This window comes from Gymnodraco acuticeps, unplaced genomic scaffold (assembly GCF_902827175.1).
Source record: "Gymnodraco acuticeps unplaced genomic scaffold, fGymAcu1.1, whole genome shotgun sequence".
NCBI lineage: Eukaryota > Metazoa > Chordata > Actinopteri > Perciformes > Bathydraconidae > Gymnodraco > Gymnodraco acuticeps.
The window spans coordinates 409669-426920 of NW_022991720.1; the positions used below are offsets into that span (position 1 = coordinate 409669).

Sequence of the window (17252 nt, forward strand, 5' to 3'; positions counted from 1 at the left end):
ATTATTTATTTTAATACCGTTAGTTTTTATATTTCTTCGCCACAAGGGGGCAGTGAAATTATGTTTAAAAGAACATCTCTAATCCCGTGATGCATTGCGGCAGTCCGTTTCTATTTTCCGGTCTTCAGAAGCTATACGTTGCTAACAGGCGTTGATGCAGATTTTATAACGAATACTGTGTTCAAGAGACTTTTAAAACACATACAAAATAGTTAGTTTATCCTTGGAGGGTGATTTATCGTGCTTTCATCCGTTAAACCGTGTTTTTGTTGCCTCCCGTTCTTTGTTCGTAGCTTTTAATACAACGTCGCTGATCGGTAAACATAAGTAAAGGCATTAAAGGAAGATTAGTGTGTTTAACGGCAGTGTTTTATCAAGGAGAAGAAAGACTGAAGAACCAGGACGAAGAGGAGAGAGAGAGAGGTTGTGTGTGTGTGTGTGTGTGTGTGTGTGTGTGTGTGTGTGTGTGTGTGTGTGTGTGTGTGTGTGTGTGTGTGTGTGTGTGTGGTGTGTGTGTGTGTGGTGTGTGTGTGTGTGTGTGTGTGTGTGTGTGTGTGTGTGTGTGTGTGTGTGTGTGTGTGTGTGTGTGTGTGTGTGTGTGTGTGTGGATTGTGTGTGTGTGTGTGTGTGTGTGTGTGTGTGTGTGTGTGTGTGTGTGTGTGTGTGTGTGTGTGTGTGTGTGTGTGTGTTGTGTGTGTGTGTGTGTGGTGTGTGTGTGTGTGTGTTGTGTGTGTGATGTGTGTGTGTGATGTGTGTGTGTGTGTGTGTGTGTGTGTGTGTGTGTTGTGTGTGTGTGTGTGTGTGTGTGTGTGTGTGTGTGTGTTGTGTGTGTGTGTGTGTGTGTGTGTGTGTGTGTACTCCAGGTGGAACTAAGTCTGATTTAACACTTGATTATATTTCACATCATTAATCCAGATCTGTGAAGTAACTAAAGTATTAAATACATGTAGTGGAGTAAAAGTACACCATTTACCTCTGAATTGTTCTAATTGTAAAAGTAATTTCTTTCTCATTGTTTTGTAAAAAAACAAATTAACAAGACAAACATGTAGCTGATGACGATGACCTAATGTTTTATTTATAAGAAACATATATGCTAGAGGGGGTAGGACCAGAAAAGTTTTTTGCCCCCGTTGAACATGACAGAGACTAGCTGAGAATTATTATTTTTTTGTTGTTATCATTTGTTTTTTTGTGTACTTTGTTATAATTATTAATTTGAATGAGAAAAAAAAGAGTATATATTATTGTTGTATGTTTTTGTTTCTGACATGTTCAATAAACTGACAAAAAAAACAAAAACATAGAAATACTCAAGTAAAGTAAAAGTACCTCTAAATGGTACTTAAGTTCAGTTCTTGAGTAAATGTACTTAGTTACTTCTCACCTCTGCTATGAACCTACGAAGTAGCTGTAGATTTGTTTTGTTGTGTCTGTCGGTTGCATTGAGTTGTCTTGTTATGTGTCAGCTGTAGTTGTGTTGATTATTTCAGAGACACAGCCGGAGAAGGAGCACTGAGAGCAGCATGGAGGAGAAGAAAAAGACCCCTGGAGCTCAGGTCAGTGTGCACTTCATCACAATATATTCCTATCACTGTTATCCCCAAATGAAAGATCACAACCTGTTTAGAAAATACAATATGAATGCACAATATGGTTAGATATAGGTTATAAAGTTGTTGTATACGATAATACTTTATTGATCAAGTCTGAAATGTGACTTGCATCACAGCAGCTCCATGTGTAACATCAACATAAACAAATATCAAGACACAATACATGAAAAACAAACATTTAACATAACAGCAGGATCAGTGAGAGAAAACCTGCTCAAAGAGCCTTCAGCGTGCTTTTGATCTGGATTCAGCTCTGTATTTACTGAGAGGACTGACTGGAGCACAAAGGATGCTTCAGTCTGACTTTATTGAATCTCCATTAGATGGCAGCAGTTCATATTCATATTAAATCAGTCATTAAAAAGAAAAGCTAATAAAAGAAACATTAAAAGAAAAAGTACATGGATAAAAGTTACAGTGCAGTCTAAGATATGAATAGTTCAATTAAAAGCAGCGACAAAAAGAAAAGTCTTCAGCCTGGATTTAAAAGTAGTCAGAGTTGCAGCGGACCTGCAGGTTTCTGGGAGTTTGTTCCAGATATTTGGAGCATAATAACTGAACGCTGCTTTACCATGTTTAGTTCTGACTCTGGGGACAGAAAGCTGACCAGTCCCTGAAGACCTGAGAGATCTGGATGGTTCATAATTTAGCAGGAGGTCAGAAATGTATTTTGGGCCTAAACCATTCAGTGCTTTATAAACCAGCAGCAGTATTTAGAAATCTATTCTTTGACACACAGGAAGCCAGTGTAAAGACTTCAGAACAGGAGTGATGTGATCCACTTTCTTAGCGTCAGTGAGGACTCGAGCAGCAGCGTTCTGAATTAGCTGCAGCTTCCTAATAGATCTTTTAGTGAGACCTGTGAAGACACCATTGCAGTAGTCGAGTCTACTGAAGATAAAAGCATGGACAAGTTTACAGTGTTGAGTAAGTTCTTTACAGTTAGTAACAAATCCCAGAGCACTGTGATAGACGGCATCTAACTTGTTCAGGTAATGGGCAGGTGCATTCACATAGATCAGATCACCAGAGTCCAGCACAGGTAAAAAGGTCAAAGGTCACAGAGCCTTTTTCTGGCCTCAAGCGAGAAACAGGACTTGTTTCTGAAAAATAAACCTAGTCTAACCCTCAGCTTTTTAAGCAGATTCATGACCTGAAGTTTAAAAGTAAGACAATCATCAAGCCAGATACCTAGGCATTTATAACAGGCAACCACTTCAAGTACTTGTCCTTGCATAGTAACAATATTCAAAGCAGTCTCTGGAGTCTTTTTTGCTTTTTAAAAAAGCATTACCTTGGTTTTCTCAACATTTAAAAAGAAGCTTAAGCTCAGCGAGTCTGAATAATGTTATAATCAGCCTGTAATTTAACACCAGCCTCCTTAATGGAGGGACCTGCACAATACATCACAGTATCATCCGCATAAAAATGTAAAGTAGCTTCATCCACATTTTCACCTAAACTGTTGATTAGGGATCGACCGATGTGGCTTTTTCAATGCCGATACCGATTATTAGTAATCAAGGAGACCGATAACCGATATTTGTAACCGATATACATTTGTAGTAAAATCAGAAAATCTTGGTGTCAAAATGTAGAATAACACAAACTCCAACGCAACACAACTTTGAAATGCATTTTAGCATATATTATGTTTAATGAACTTTTAAACATCTTACAACTGGTTTCCTCTCTGTGCCCTTTTCTTTAGTGCAGCCATCTGCTATGAGTTAGAGAGAGACAAGAAGTGGGGCTGCAGGCTGATATGCTAAACTAACAATAATGCTTAATTTATTATATCAAAACAATGCCGTCTATCTAGCATAAAATCCCAATAAGCTGCTAGCAACTGCAAAACACTAGTGCTAGCTAATGTTTTGCAAACTATTAAAAGTGAGGCTATTACAGTAGACCTAACGTTAGTCTAGTAGCCTCACTTCTAATATTTTGCTAAACATTTGCTAGATACATGTTGGCTAGCTAATGAGCTTCACATATCAACCTGAAAATCTGCGAGGCTCCACTCGCAGCCCCCCCCCCCACAGTTACTCCGCTGCGTGACGCTGCACGCACCCCCAACTCTGACTGACTTCCCGCGTCCCTGTGTAACTGGGAAACTGATAGAATTGGATCATAAGATTGTGGTGTTTTTGCAACTTCAGCATAGGGGATAGGGATGTGTATTGAACTTCGGTTTAACGCAGCTCTGCTGCTCAGTGCTGCTGCTTGCTTCAGTCTGCGTTCTTTCGCACCTGCCTGTAATCTGAGAAGGTCCCGCCTCTCTGGCTCCCACCCGGAAAATATTCAGTAATAGCCTATCAGATAGCGCTGTGGGCAGGACATTGCTCGTGTACACAGAGTGGTGACTGCAGCCAGAGAAACGGCCGCATCAGAGCCAAAGTTTTATCGGCAATTTGATAAAAAAACAGGCCGATGCCGATAATCGGTCAAATGCGGAATATATATCGACCCCTAGTTAGAGCCAATATAATCGAAGGGGAATTTCCACATACACGTTACCATTGAGAAGTGAGAGCTATGTTTGCCCAAAGCGAAACCTCTGAAAATGTTACACTCTGAAATCTGAAAACTAGGTTTATTGCTGATGAATTATCAGAAATCCTTTCAAAGTGATATACAACACATCACCATAGTCCAGCACAGGTAAACAAAGTCACAGTGACTAGCCTTTTCCTGGCCTCAAGCGAGAAACAGGACGTGTTTCTGAAAAAGAAACCTTGTCTAACCCTCAGCAGGTTATTGAGATGAAGTTTAAAAGTAAGACAATCATCAAGCCAGATACCAAGGTATGTATAACAGGTCACCACTTCAAGTACTTGTCCTTGCATAGTAACAATATCTAAAACAGGCACTGAGGGTCCGGCCCACCATCCACCACCACGGGGGGCTTTCTTCTCACAATCTGTGAGGACACCCTGGTTTTCCCCAGCTCCTGGGAGAACGACCTCCGTTCTTCTCTGTCCCCTCACTGTTTACGACATTCAGTATCCTCTCCACTTTTCAGAGGAAGGGTCAGAGGAACTCAAAGAAATGCTGGACTCCAGTGAGCATTCAGTGTCAGACCCCCCTCGAACCTTGTGTCTTCTTCAGATGAGTCCTCCTGCTTCGCTGGCAGATGAAGGCTACAAGATTACTTCTGAGGTCTCCTCTGCACTGAAATGCTTCTTCATTTTAGTTCCTTCTCTTTGCTCCCTTGGTCAAACTGCATGTTTATCTTTGGCAGCCAGGTGCATGAACACATTAACAGTTGTTTTTTGTTTTTGAGTAATCAAGCAGCTCTTCAAAGACACATCAAACGCATCCCTCAAAAGATGGCCTTTTTTCCCATGGAATGATCCGTGCATGCTTACAGATTCACACACACACACGCACACACACACACACACACACACACACACACACACACACACACACACACACACACACACACACGGAGAGAGAGGAGAGGTGTGTGCTGGTTGTGCACAGGCCTACAAAATTGTTGTATCACCTGAGAGAGCACCAGGTCACATGCTGCAGGACCTTCTGGTCTGCTGCTGGAAATGACACACACACACATATACACACACACCACTCTCTGGCCCCCTGGTCGTCACACGGCTCCATAATATAACTGGCAAAAATGTAAGAATTTCATGCATCGGCCTACAGTGGGAAAATAGTGTAATCTGTTGGAATAGAGTATAAATATCAAATATCACTACTTTTCTTCGAAATGAAATGCTGACATTACAAAATGCATGGTTTTATACTGCAATGGCAGTGAGATAAAAAAATGTGGTCTGAATGGAAGTCAATGAGGCATTTTTGAGAGAAATTAAATAATTAAAATAATTAAACGGGCGTTTAAAGGGTTAAAATCCTGAATATTATTGAATGTTTGGTAGTTTTGAGTACGTTAGAAGTTGTTTATGTGATTCATGAAAAAAAAAGTAGAAAGAAATATTGATATATGATTTAATAGCAGTTATTATGGATGTGTACATTTTTGCCACGAAGGGGTCCAGAGGTAGTATCTAACACTACGTACAAAATAATAATGCAGTCAAATCAATTGTGTTGCTAATCTTTGACACATCCAAGACAGCAGTTCAGTAAAGTCATCAAAAAAAGCTAAAAAAAAGCTAGTAAAGAGCACAGCTCACTCACGCAGCCCTGGCCGGCCCCTACATTGGTTGTGATGGTAAATTACAGGGTTTTGTTAACCTTCACAAGTTGCTCTCTACTGATGAGGAAGCAGCATACAAGTAAATCAGGTTTGGATTTACTTCTATTTAGGCAATTATTGACACCAAGATGTCTGCTTGTATTGTGTTGAACGCTGCTGAGAAGTCTAGGAAGAGGGCTCTTGCATAGGTGTGACGTTTATCTAAATGTTTAGTGATTATGTGAACCAGAGTAGCAACAGCATCTTACGTACCACCCCCTTGCTTATAGGCAAACATAGTAGTAATCAGCAGCGAACCGCTTCAACACGTGTATTTTGGTTTATTCACGTCAATAATTTTGTTATTCTACGATATTGTTGTTTTTATAGTTATTTGTTAATGTATACAACCCAATTTGTGTTCTTTGCAATTGGAAAGGATATTGCATTGTGTGTGTTACTTTTGTTGCAGTTGTATATGTCTTAAGTGTAATTTGGCTTGGCTTCCTATTTTTTAGGAAGAGTTAGCGCTGTTGACAGGAAGTTATTATTGTTGCTATGGAAACAACGTGACGGAGATTAATAGAGAAAAGTCATATCTACATATGAAGACGGAGAAAATAAACGATACATTTTATGGTTAAAGGTGAGGTAGGTAAGTTTGAGAAACTTCATCTGTGGAAGCCGTATTACTTGTAAAAAGCACCACCAATCATCTGAGCCGGCCCGGCTAAAATAACTGGATGGCCTACCTGCCTGTCAGCCTTCCATCTGTGCACAAACTTATATCGTGCCCTCATTGGTCATGTGCGCGTTTGTGTGTGTTGGAGGAGGGGCTCTGTAAGGAAGTGGCAGATTTTTTCCGGCTGTGTATTTTCAAATTCTAGCGCACTCGAGCTGGTTTCTCCAAAATTACCTACCCCACCTTTAACCTCTTAAGCCCCACGGACCCGGTTCCGGGGCCGAAAACGCGTCATTTGCAGGAAACAACGTCTAAGAAACCTTAATATTTAATAAACTATGAATATTTTATATCCATTAGGGGTGTAACGGTTCACAGAAGTCACGGTTCGGTTCGTACCTCGGTTTGGAGGTCACGGTTCGGTACGGTTCGGTACAACAAGAAAAAGCAAAAAAAAGTCCCAAATGCATAATTCCAGGTTTGTTGTTATTTATGATTGAACAGTAGTGCAAATTTCAGTTTAAAAATAAAGAACTCTTTTTTGAATAATGAACTGTATTAAACAGTTAAAAACAAACCATACACAGTACACTCAGATGGCCATATTATCTATAATGGCTGATGTCAAACAAAAAGGTTTCATCAAGCTAAAAAGAATGTCTTGAAAATATGACATCATAAATAATAAGAAAGTGTTTCAAGAGCACAAAGTCGTTGAAAAACATATGCCAAAAGCTTCCGTTATTTATTTTGGTCTCACGGCGGGGATCAGCTGTTGAACTGCTGCTGTCTTTTGCCGGGCTCCAGTGATTGGCAAATCTGGGTGATGCCTTCTGATATGATTTAGCATGTTTGGCGTGTGTTACCATTAGCATACCGCACCACTGTAGAACAACGGCGACACACCGTCCTCGTCCGATCCACCACTCGTACACTCCATCGTTATTGTAGTCCACAGGGAACCCGAAATGTTCCCACACAGCTGATTTAAAATAAGCAGGTGGGTTCTAGCTCCTGTGTGTTATCTGAAATCGCCATACTAACTTTTCTTCTTCTTGTATTTTGTTCGTTTTGTTGTTGTGTTTCTTCTTGTTCTTCATTTGTTGTTTAAGGGCGGCTGGCAAACAGCTTTTAGGCGCAATACCGCCCCCTGGATTATATATAGTGTAGTGGATACTGCCCTGAATTACACTTTTTTCCCACTCATAAAAAAAAGGCGTATTCGTCGTGCGTGTGCCGAACCGTGACGTCCGAACCGTGACGGTACGGGACGAATACGGATACCGTTACACCCCTAATATCCATATAACGGGAAAAACTCGTTTAACTGATCTTTTTCATTTTTTTCTCCAAAAAAAACACAATGCTAACAGTGAGCCTCTGAATTAGCCCCAAGAGAAAAATGCTAACCTATTACTGCACCGAAAATCACTCCTAGCTCCCTTATTACTTATCCTAGCTGCACATCAAACACATCGTTTATGATCGTAAAGACACAGAATCTAACGGTGCCCACCTCAACACTGAAAGATACAAACTCGCAACATTATCAACAAAAACGTACATCAAAACATGTGGCGCTAGGTAGCCTACAACGCTAACATGGCTTACCTTGGTTTTGTCTTGTCAAAACTGGTCTTCAATGGCATTAAAACGATAACAACGATGCTGTAGTTAATCCATAGGTTAATATCCAATGTGGCTGTGTCCCCTTTGAAATGTTCTGATTATCTATAAGCAATAAAACTGCAATTCCGTTTTAAAATATCAGAGCATTCCTACGCTCTGTAGCAAGATTGAATGCGTGAAGACGCAACCATATTTTTTTTTACATGAGTGTGTGCGGGACGATTTCCCTTCGATTCTATTGGCTCTAACGGTCAGAAAGAGATGTCACAAATCGAAGAAGGGGGGCCAGAGATAAGGAAAATCCACCCAAATGGCCCCAGAAGAGGTTTTCTTTGCTAAATCTGTCTAAAAAGGTCAAATATCACTTGTTTTACATCAATCTTGATACAGGGTACTTATTATATGTTGTACTTTGGATTCCAAAAGCTTTTAGTCTACTAACCCATCATCCAAGGTTAGTTTTCACTATAAGTACAACATATCTTTTGGACGGACACTATAATTTACAGTTTTTTTTACCATATTCAATCTGAATTTTCTTTAAAATAAAAAAACATCTATATTTATTCTGACTTTTCTACATCCAACAAACAGGTTTATCATTACTTTGAGAAAAAAATATTATTAATTTAACCCTTGTTAGAAGGGAAGATATGGTCATTTGTTCTGGGAATGCCATTTTCGAGCCTGAAACCTGAAAAACAGGCTCAGGGCTTAACAGGTTAAGTGTTGGCACCCCCCGAAGAGGCACAAGCTCTTACGTTGATATTGGAGATTTCAATAAATTCAATCACAAACGAAAAACGAATATCCGAATAACAAAATTGAAACCCGAATATTACTCCAACAAACATACTGTTGGAACCAAGGTAACACAGTCTCCAGGCGACATTGCTTCATGTCCCCGAGTACTATTGCCGGTGCATCGGGGTGGCTGAGTTGCAGCTCGTGAACACGGTCAGCGATCGAGCCGGCCACCAGTGAAAATTAATCCTCTTTTTTTTCTCAAAGTAATGATAAACCTGTGAGTTGGATATAGAAAAGTCAGAATCAATATTGATTTTTATTAACCCTAACCCTAACCCTACTTAAACAAAATGTAAATTATTGTGTCCGTCAAAAATAAAAACATTACTTATAGTGAAAACCACCCTTGGATGATGGGATCGGAGACTATAAGCTTTAGGAATCCAAAGTACAACATATAATAAGAGCCCTGTATCAAGATTGATGCAAAACAAGTGACATTTGACCTTTTTAGAGAGGTTTAGCAAAATAAACTCCACCTCTGGGGTCATCTGGGGACATTTCTTTTGAACCGTTAGAGGCAATAGAATCGAAGGGGAATTTCCACATACACACACACACGTTACCATTGATAAGTCAGAGCTATGCACACACAGTTTGCCCAAAGCTAAACCTATCTTCCGCTCTGAAATCTGAAAACTTAAAACTAAGTTTATTGCTGATGGATTATCAGAAATCATTTCAAAGAGACACAGACACATTGGACTAACCTATGGATTAACCTTGAGCAGCGTTTTTATCGTTTTAATGCCATTGAAGACAACGTTTGATCAGACAACAAGAAAGGTAAGAGATATTGCTGTGTTGGCTACCTTATGCCACGTGTCGTGATGTCTGTTTTTGTTTCTCATGTCGCGAGTTTTGATCATGGAGTGATTATACCAATACCTATCGAATCTGTGTAATCTCATGATGCTAATCGATGGGTTGGATTTGCATTTACGCCGTGAGTTCTTTGCTAACGGCGTTAGCATTTTTTCGCTCAGGGCTAATTTAGAGGCTCAGCGTTAGTCTTGTGTTTTGTTTAGCTAAAAATGGTTCATATCATCAGTGTTGTAGCAGCTTTCTAAACAGCTGTGGTCTAGAGAGAATAATCAGTAAGGTAACAAACGTACAGCAACACAATATTCGTATTAAAAGCAATAAGGATCTTTTATACTTGCAAGTATGATGTCTCCTCCAAAAGAGCACGTACTGTTCAGAGTGAAACAGGCTCTCTTTATAGGAGGACATCAAAGCAGATTTACATTACAACAACATTCTGGGAGGCCAGCTGATACCCCCTCTGGCACAGTATGCAAAACCATCACTCCATACAAGACAATGGGATATACAGATACCCCTCAGACACAGTATGCAAAACCTTCACTCAATACAGAGCAAAAGGGATACAGATAACGCCTTATCCTAACTTCCTTCCCCTCATCCTTCCTGTAGTGTCATAAAACCCCTTGCAAAAACATCTGTTGATCACTCACACATTCAAAGGTCACTCCAGGGATTTGACCTAATCAGTCAAACCATTGACATGACATTTTCAGAATATAGCAGTTTACATTTCATTAGGTTTACACTGTAGTAAGCTAATTAGTACCATACGTTCCATCACATCAGTTAGCTGAGTTTCTTCCCGTTACATAGATATGAAACATTGATAGTTTATTAAATCTTAAGAAGCCCTCAGACACTGTTGCTTGCAGATGTTGTGGTTTCTCCCCCGCCCGCGGCGGAATGGAGCTTAACAGGTTAATATACACACAAATGCCGCCTACTCTGGTTTTCCCCGAGTTCGCATCACTGTCTGCTCGAACAAGGGTGAATCCGGTTACCTCAAAGAGAGATTCATGCATTGTAGATTGTAGTCAACTTTCCGTGAAACATAATAAAGAGGCCTCACGAAATTCATGACAGTACCTTGTGTATGTCCTTAGTGTGTCCACTTTGTTGCTCAATGAGCGCAGGTTTGTGAGAATGATGGATAGAACTGGTGGCCGGCTGAATCTCCGCCGTAGGCGATTCTGAACGTCTCCCCTCCTTCCTCGTCTCTTTTTCCTGGTGTTTCTAAGCGACTCCCGAGGGATGTCATCCAATATTGAAGAGCACAGATGGCTTGACGTATTCGTATGATGCCGATCGCATTGTAGCTCCAGCATAGCCTCACGGCTGTAGAGGCCGGGGCTCCTTGCCATACCTGCTTGTGCCGTCACTCAGGTGTTTCTTGGAAAGTTGTATGGCCAGACATGGTCTGCAGAAGGCAAATGTAATCCACAGGATCAAAAGCATGGTCTCTCAAAATGACATTTCATACAGATACAACAACGTTTAAACAATAATTAGACCAAACAAAACAGAAGACGAACGGAACATACTGAGACGTGCAGTGACAGGATGCAATGGGTGTGTGTTGTTAAAATGTTGCAGCCTGCAATCGCTCTTTATCTTCTTCTAATGAAGGTAAACACAGTGAAGTAAACAGTAAAAGGCACAGTTATTTGCAGCTGGTGCTTTTCTTCTCAGATTCTGCTGAGTTACACATTACTGCCTCCTGGTGCTGCAAAGATTTCATGAAGTGAAGGAGGTTTTCCTTCTATAAAACAGCTGTGGGCAGCAGATACTGTGAGAGTCACAGACATGAATTCATAGATCAGGGCAGACTGGTTCACACACTCTCCTGTTTTGCCGATCCGGTGCTTAAACAAATGGCTCTACACCCCTGGCAGAAATGTCCCTAAAATGAAGTCCGACTTCGAAATATATCTCAAATAATGTATGCACTGCAATTTCCCCAAATAAACATAACAGTCTGCAACAAAACGTCTGTCTCCTATGCATTCCACTTCCTACTTGGCGCACCGGTAACTTTCTCCTGCAAATTTTTTTTTCATTGCCCTTTTAGGGGCTTCGTACAATGCAAATATTTTCTTTTAGAATGTAAAGTCCTTTCGAGTCATCTGTCTCGAGCCTAAGTCGAGCCTCAAGTCATGAATACCAAGTCAAAGTCAAGTCGAGGATTTTATCAATGTTAGTCAAGCAAGTCTCAAGTCCAAAAATATGTGGCTCGAGTCAAGTTATGTGACTCGAATTCCCGACCTTTTGTATTTACTGTGGTTAAAATGTTGCTGTTACTGTATCTAATATAATAAACACAACAGCTAGTAAAAGTAGTATTCCGTTAACTCAATGTTTGTATTAAGTGAGTTTTTATTGTGTTAACTGTATATGTATTTATGCTTTTTAGTTTTACTTTCTCTCTTTCTTTGTCCGTCTGTTCTAGAAACCGAAAGGAAGAGAGAGACGTCACAGCTGTCAGCAATGTGACAAATCCTTTACAATATCTGGAAATTTAAAGCGACACCTGCTTATTCATACTGGAGAAAAACCGTACAGCTGTGAATACTGTGGGACAAGTTTCACTACATCAGGTCATCTAAAAAAACATCAACGTATTCACACTGGAGAAAAACCGTACAGCTGTGAAGACTGTGGGAAAACTTTCGCTCAATCAGGTGCTCTCAAATCACATCAACGTATTCACACTGGAGATAAGCCGTACAGCTGTGAAGACTGTGGGAAAACGTTTGCTCAATCAGGTGCTCTCAAATCACATCACCGTATTCACACTGGAGAAAAACCATACAGCTGTGAAGAGTGTGGGAAAACATTCACTGCATCAAGTTATCTCAAAATACATCAACGTATTCACACTGGAGAAAAACCGTACTGGTGTGAAGAGTGTGGGAAAATGTTCACTGCATCAAGTGATCTCAAAAAACATCAACGTATTCACACTGGAGTAAAACCGTATTGGTGTGAAGACTGTGGGAAAACGTTCACTACATCAGGTGATCTCAAAATACATCAACGTATTCATACTGGAGAGAAACCGTACAGCTGTGAAGATTGTGGGAAACCGTTCATTTCATCAAGTGCTCTCAAAAAACATCAACGTATTCACACTGGAGAAAAAAGTACAGCTGGGAAGAGTGTGGGAAAAACGTTCAGGACATCAAGTAAACTCACAATCCAGGGCTCGACATTATAAATGGCCCGCTGGCCCGGAAGCACTATTTAGACACCCCGGGTCACTATAACGTATTTTCCACTTGCCCGCTCGGGCCACTAAAAATATTGTTTAAAAAAAAATGTTTCCTGTGGTATTGATATACTTCACTACAGACTATCGCGCCACCTTACCATTCGCCAAAATGTTTTTAATACCAGCGGTAGCCGGCCAAGCGCCGGGCAAAAAACGATCTTCAAATAAAAGAAAGTCACCGGAGGAGTTAAAGGAGAGTGACAGGGAGAGGAGAAGAAGAGGGAGAGAAAGTTTCCGCCAGCTTGATCGATGGAGTTGGCTTCTAGTGGTGTAGTGACGCGTCCTAAAACCCTTTTATAATCTATCGGTTAGATTTATGATTCGAAAATTATAAAAGTAGGGTAGACATGTGGAGATTATCCGGCTGAACAAAACGTGCATTCATCAAACAGGTTTGTTTTCCACAGACCTTATTTCCAGCTATTTTCCAAAACCCTGTGGAGAAATCCCATTACTTTTTGTCGAGAGAACTAGCAGCTTACTTCCTGGTTTCAGGATGCGTCACTGGCTGCATCTCTCAATATGATGCCAATACAAACAAGGTCTTCTGTCGGCTCTGTACATCAATGCCGACCTATGCTGACAGTAAGTGAAGAGTAGACAATATAAAGGTATTGGCTTTAAGGAAATGTCCCAGCAGTTTAGGATAATGAAGAATCTAATCTATAGCCATTACATTTCTAACTCCTAATGACAGGAAGGCAGAAAGTGCATGAAATAAATAATAATACTCATAATAATAGCAGAATCTTTTTAACAATGACCACAATATCATTATTTTAATAAACCAAATATGAACAATTGAGGAAAATGAGGAAGAACTGATTGTTCAAATGTTGTAGTAATGTAGTTAGTGCATAAATTACTATTGCAACAAATGTGTTAATTTTCTTCATTATTAATCGATTATTTTTTTTTGGACGAATGCTCCGGGCCAGTGGTTACAATGGTGGGGCCAGTGATAATACAATTCCACCGGCCCGGAGGGCCAGTTGCTTTTTACCCTTAATGTCTACCCCTGCAATCCATCACCGTGTTCACACAGGAGAGAAACCATAGTGATTTTAAGAGTGTGGGAAAACGTTTTCTCAAAGTATTCACCTTAAAAACACATCATCTGCAGGAAACAGCGTCTGAGGGCATCTTAATATTCAATAAACTATGAATGTCTTATATCCATGTAACGGGAAGAAACTCAGCTAACTGATCTTTTTTTTTCTTCTTTTTTTTTTTTTTAAACCTACAAAGCTAGCGCTGAGCATATGAATTAGCCACGAGCGGGGAAAAAAACGCATTACTCCACAGAAACTCACTCATAACACCCATATTACTTATCTTAACTGCACATCTAACATATTGACTAGCATCGTGAGATGGCACAGAATCGATAGGTACATACATCATCACTCTATGATAAGAACTATCGAAGATATTAACAAGAACAGACATCAAAACATGTGGCGCTAGGTAGCTAAAAACGGCAAAATGGCTTACCTTTGTCGCTGTGTGGTCAAAAGTGGTCTTCAATGGCATTAAAACGATAAAAACGTTGCTGAAGGTTAATCCAATGTGTCTGGAGGTTAATCCATAGATTAATCCAATGTGTCTGTTGAAATTATTCCTGATAATCCATAAGCAATAAACCTGCTTTTCCGTTTCCAGATATCGGAGCGAGAGATAGGTTCGCTCATGCAAAACTGTGTGCGCATAGCTTTAATTTCTCAATGGTAACGTCTGTGTGTGTGTATATGTGGAAATCCTTCTTCGATTCTATTGGCTCTAACGGTCAAAAAGATATGTCAATCACCAAAATCGACTTATGGGCTCCAGAGAAACGGTAAAAACAGCCATTTCCACCAAATCACCTCAGAGGTGGTTTTTTTTGTTGCTAAACCTTTCTAAAAAGGTAAAATGTCACTTGTTTTGCATCAATCTTGATACAGGGTACTTATTGTAATTTGGATTCCTAAAGCTTTTAGTCTACCTTACCATCATCCAAGGGTAGTTTTCACTGTAAGTAAGACCTGAAAAACAGGCTCAGGGCTTAACATGTTAAAGTCCATTAGCCATTCTGCATAGTTTTGAACAACTGAGAGCCAAGCTAGCTGTTTCCTCCTGGTGTCCTGAGAGCTGTAGTTATATTTTAAGAGTCTTTCTGAATTGAAGTCTGACTAACAGACTTCAATTCAGTCAATCTCGTTTCATGTGCCAGGACAAGCCCTGAGGTCCTCCTCGGCTTTTTAAATATCCCTAAATTCCCCAAAATAAAATGGGTGAGGCTTTTATCCACTACGCTCCCAAACTGTGGAACACCAGGAAATATCAGAGGCTCAGTGTACATTTTAAAATCTCTTTAAATTAGCTTTTTATTAGCAACCCCCCACTTTAAATGGTCTTTCAGTCTTTATTATTTACCTACTTTTATATTTCATTTATGATATAGGAAGGGTTTTATCTTATATTAGTTATTTAACAGTTTCAATACCAACATTTATTTTTACGTTGGTTTCTTTATATTTTAATCGTTTAACCTTTATTAGAATTATGATGTTTTTATTTCTGTTGTACCTATATGCTCACTTTATTTTATAGGGTTTCATATTGTTGCATATATTCACTTTTTTTTAGTCTTATCTTTCCGAGATAAATCATTTCTTTCGTTATTATCATATATTTTACCTCCTTGTGTATCCTAACCTGTTACAATGTTATATTTTGCTGCATGTGTCTTTAAAGGTCTTAACATCTGAGGGGACTTTCTTGTTGTTTATTTTTAACTTGTGATGTGTCGCCATTTTGTAAAGCACTTTGAGCTGCACGTGCTGTATGAAAAGTTTTACTATGCTGTGTTTAAACCATGGATTTATATCTCAACTGCTAGCCTCGTTAATATGCATTGAAGGAATTTAGTTTCACTGTTCATTAATCTGCAGAGTAATTTCTCCAATAATCTGTTTGGTTGATCAAATGTTGTGACTTTAAACTTCTATAGGGATGTTTTTGATAGTTCCTGTTGAGTTAGCAGTCTGTTCTGGGTTGCAGTGAAATTGTCCAAAAATCAGTTCCTATCGTCTTTTCCTATCCACTATTCCCGGGGTTAATGCCTTTACGATCAATCAATCAATGTTTATTTATATATCACAAATGTTACATTTGTCTCAGTGGACTTTACAGTTTGTACAAAATATCAGTATGATAATACGACACCCTCTGTCCTTAGACCCTCACATCGTACAAGGAAAAACTTCCGGAGAAAACCCACAGTTTAAAGGGAAAATGGGAGAAACCTCAGGGAGAGCAACAGAGGAGGGATCCCTCTCCCAGGACGGACAGACGTGCAATAGATGCCGTGTGTAAATTGAAAAGATAATACATTTGCAACATAGGTAGTCCAAATGTTTGGAAATGCATGTGTGTGTATAATAGGAAGATTAATCCACGAGGATATCCATCCAGGACCTATGATCCAGGACCACAGCCACAACTCAAGATCCAGGGCTTGCGATCCAGGACAGAGGAGCACAGGATCATCCATGACTCCGGATCCCGGCGTATATAGACACCAAAAAGAAAGACATTTGGGGAAGCTGGGTTAATCGGAACATGAGAGTACACAGGTATAGACAGAGAGAAGGAAGAAGTAAGATGTCCCCCGACAAACTAAGCCTATATCAGCAAAACTAGGGGCTGAATCTAATCAGCCCTAACTATAAGCTTTATCAAAAAGGAAGGTCTTAAGCGCACTCTTAAAAACGGATAGGGTGTCTGTCGCCCGAACACAAACTGGAAGCTGATTCCACAAATGTGGAGCTTGATAAGAAAAGGCTCTGGCTCCCATTGTACTTTTAGAGACTCTAGGAACAACCAACAACCCTGCATTCTTGGAACGCAATGCCCTAGTAGGACAGTAGGGTATAATGAGTTCTTTAAGGTAAGATGTCGCCTGCCCATTAAGGGCTTTGTAGGCGAGAAGAATAATTTTAAATTATATCCTGTGTTCTATAGGGAGCCAGTGTAAGGCAGCCAGAACAGGAGTAATGTGGTCTCTTTTCCTAACTCTGGTTAGTACACGAGCTGCAGCATTTTGAATCAGCTGAAGCGACTTGACTGACTTCTTGGTACACCCTGATAATAAAGAGTTACAATAATCCAGCCTTGAAGTAACAAATGCATGGACTAGTTTCTCTGCATCGTTTTGAGGCAAGATATGCCTGATTTTTGCAATGTTACGTTGATGGAAGTAGGCGGTCCTTG

The 17252-nt window shown here is 39.9% G+C and overlaps 2 protein-coding genes across 4 annotated transcripts in view; one reads left to right on the forward strand and one right to left on the reverse strand.

Annotated features, from left to right (window-relative positions):
* Positions 1-17252, reverse strand: part of LOC117534740 (zinc finger protein 239-like) — a 311675-nt gene that overhangs the window by 161597 nt on the left and 132826 nt on the right. The window lies entirely within an intron of this gene.
* LOC117534743 (zinc finger protein 239-like) lies at positions 109-13172 on the forward strand. 3 transcript variants are annotated; one of them, XR_004567312.1, is made up of 4 exons: positions 109-423; positions 1496-1559; positions 2197-2272; positions 12177-12305. XR_004567312.1 is itself a non-coding variant. In XM_034199001.1 (3 exons), the coding sequence occupies exons 2-3, from the start codon at positions 1527-1529 to the stop codon at positions 12942-12944; spliced, it is 801 nt and encodes a 266-aa protein (XP_034054892.1). In that variant the 5' UTR covers positions 109-423; positions 1494-1526; the 3' UTR covers positions 12945-13172. The 3 variants fall into 3 exon arrangements, 2 of the variants coding, with proteins under 2 accessions (XP_034054892.1, XP_034054893.1); XM_034199001.1 differs by lacking the exon at positions 2197-2272 and having other exon boundaries at positions 1494-1559; positions 12177-13172; XM_034199002.1 differs by lacking the exon at positions 2197-2272 and having other exon boundaries at positions 109-317; positions 1494-1559; positions 12177-13172.

Excerpts from the sequence above, each read along its gene's own strand:
- LOC117534743 (XM_034199001.1), top strand. The coding sequence starts at position 1,527 with ATGGAGGAGAAGAAAAAGACCCCTGGAGCTCAG. Across the intron at positions 1,560-12,176 it reads AAAAGACCCCTGGAGCTCAG|AAACCGAAAGGAAGAGAGAG; the intron begins GTCAGTGTGCAC and ends CGTCTGTTCTAG.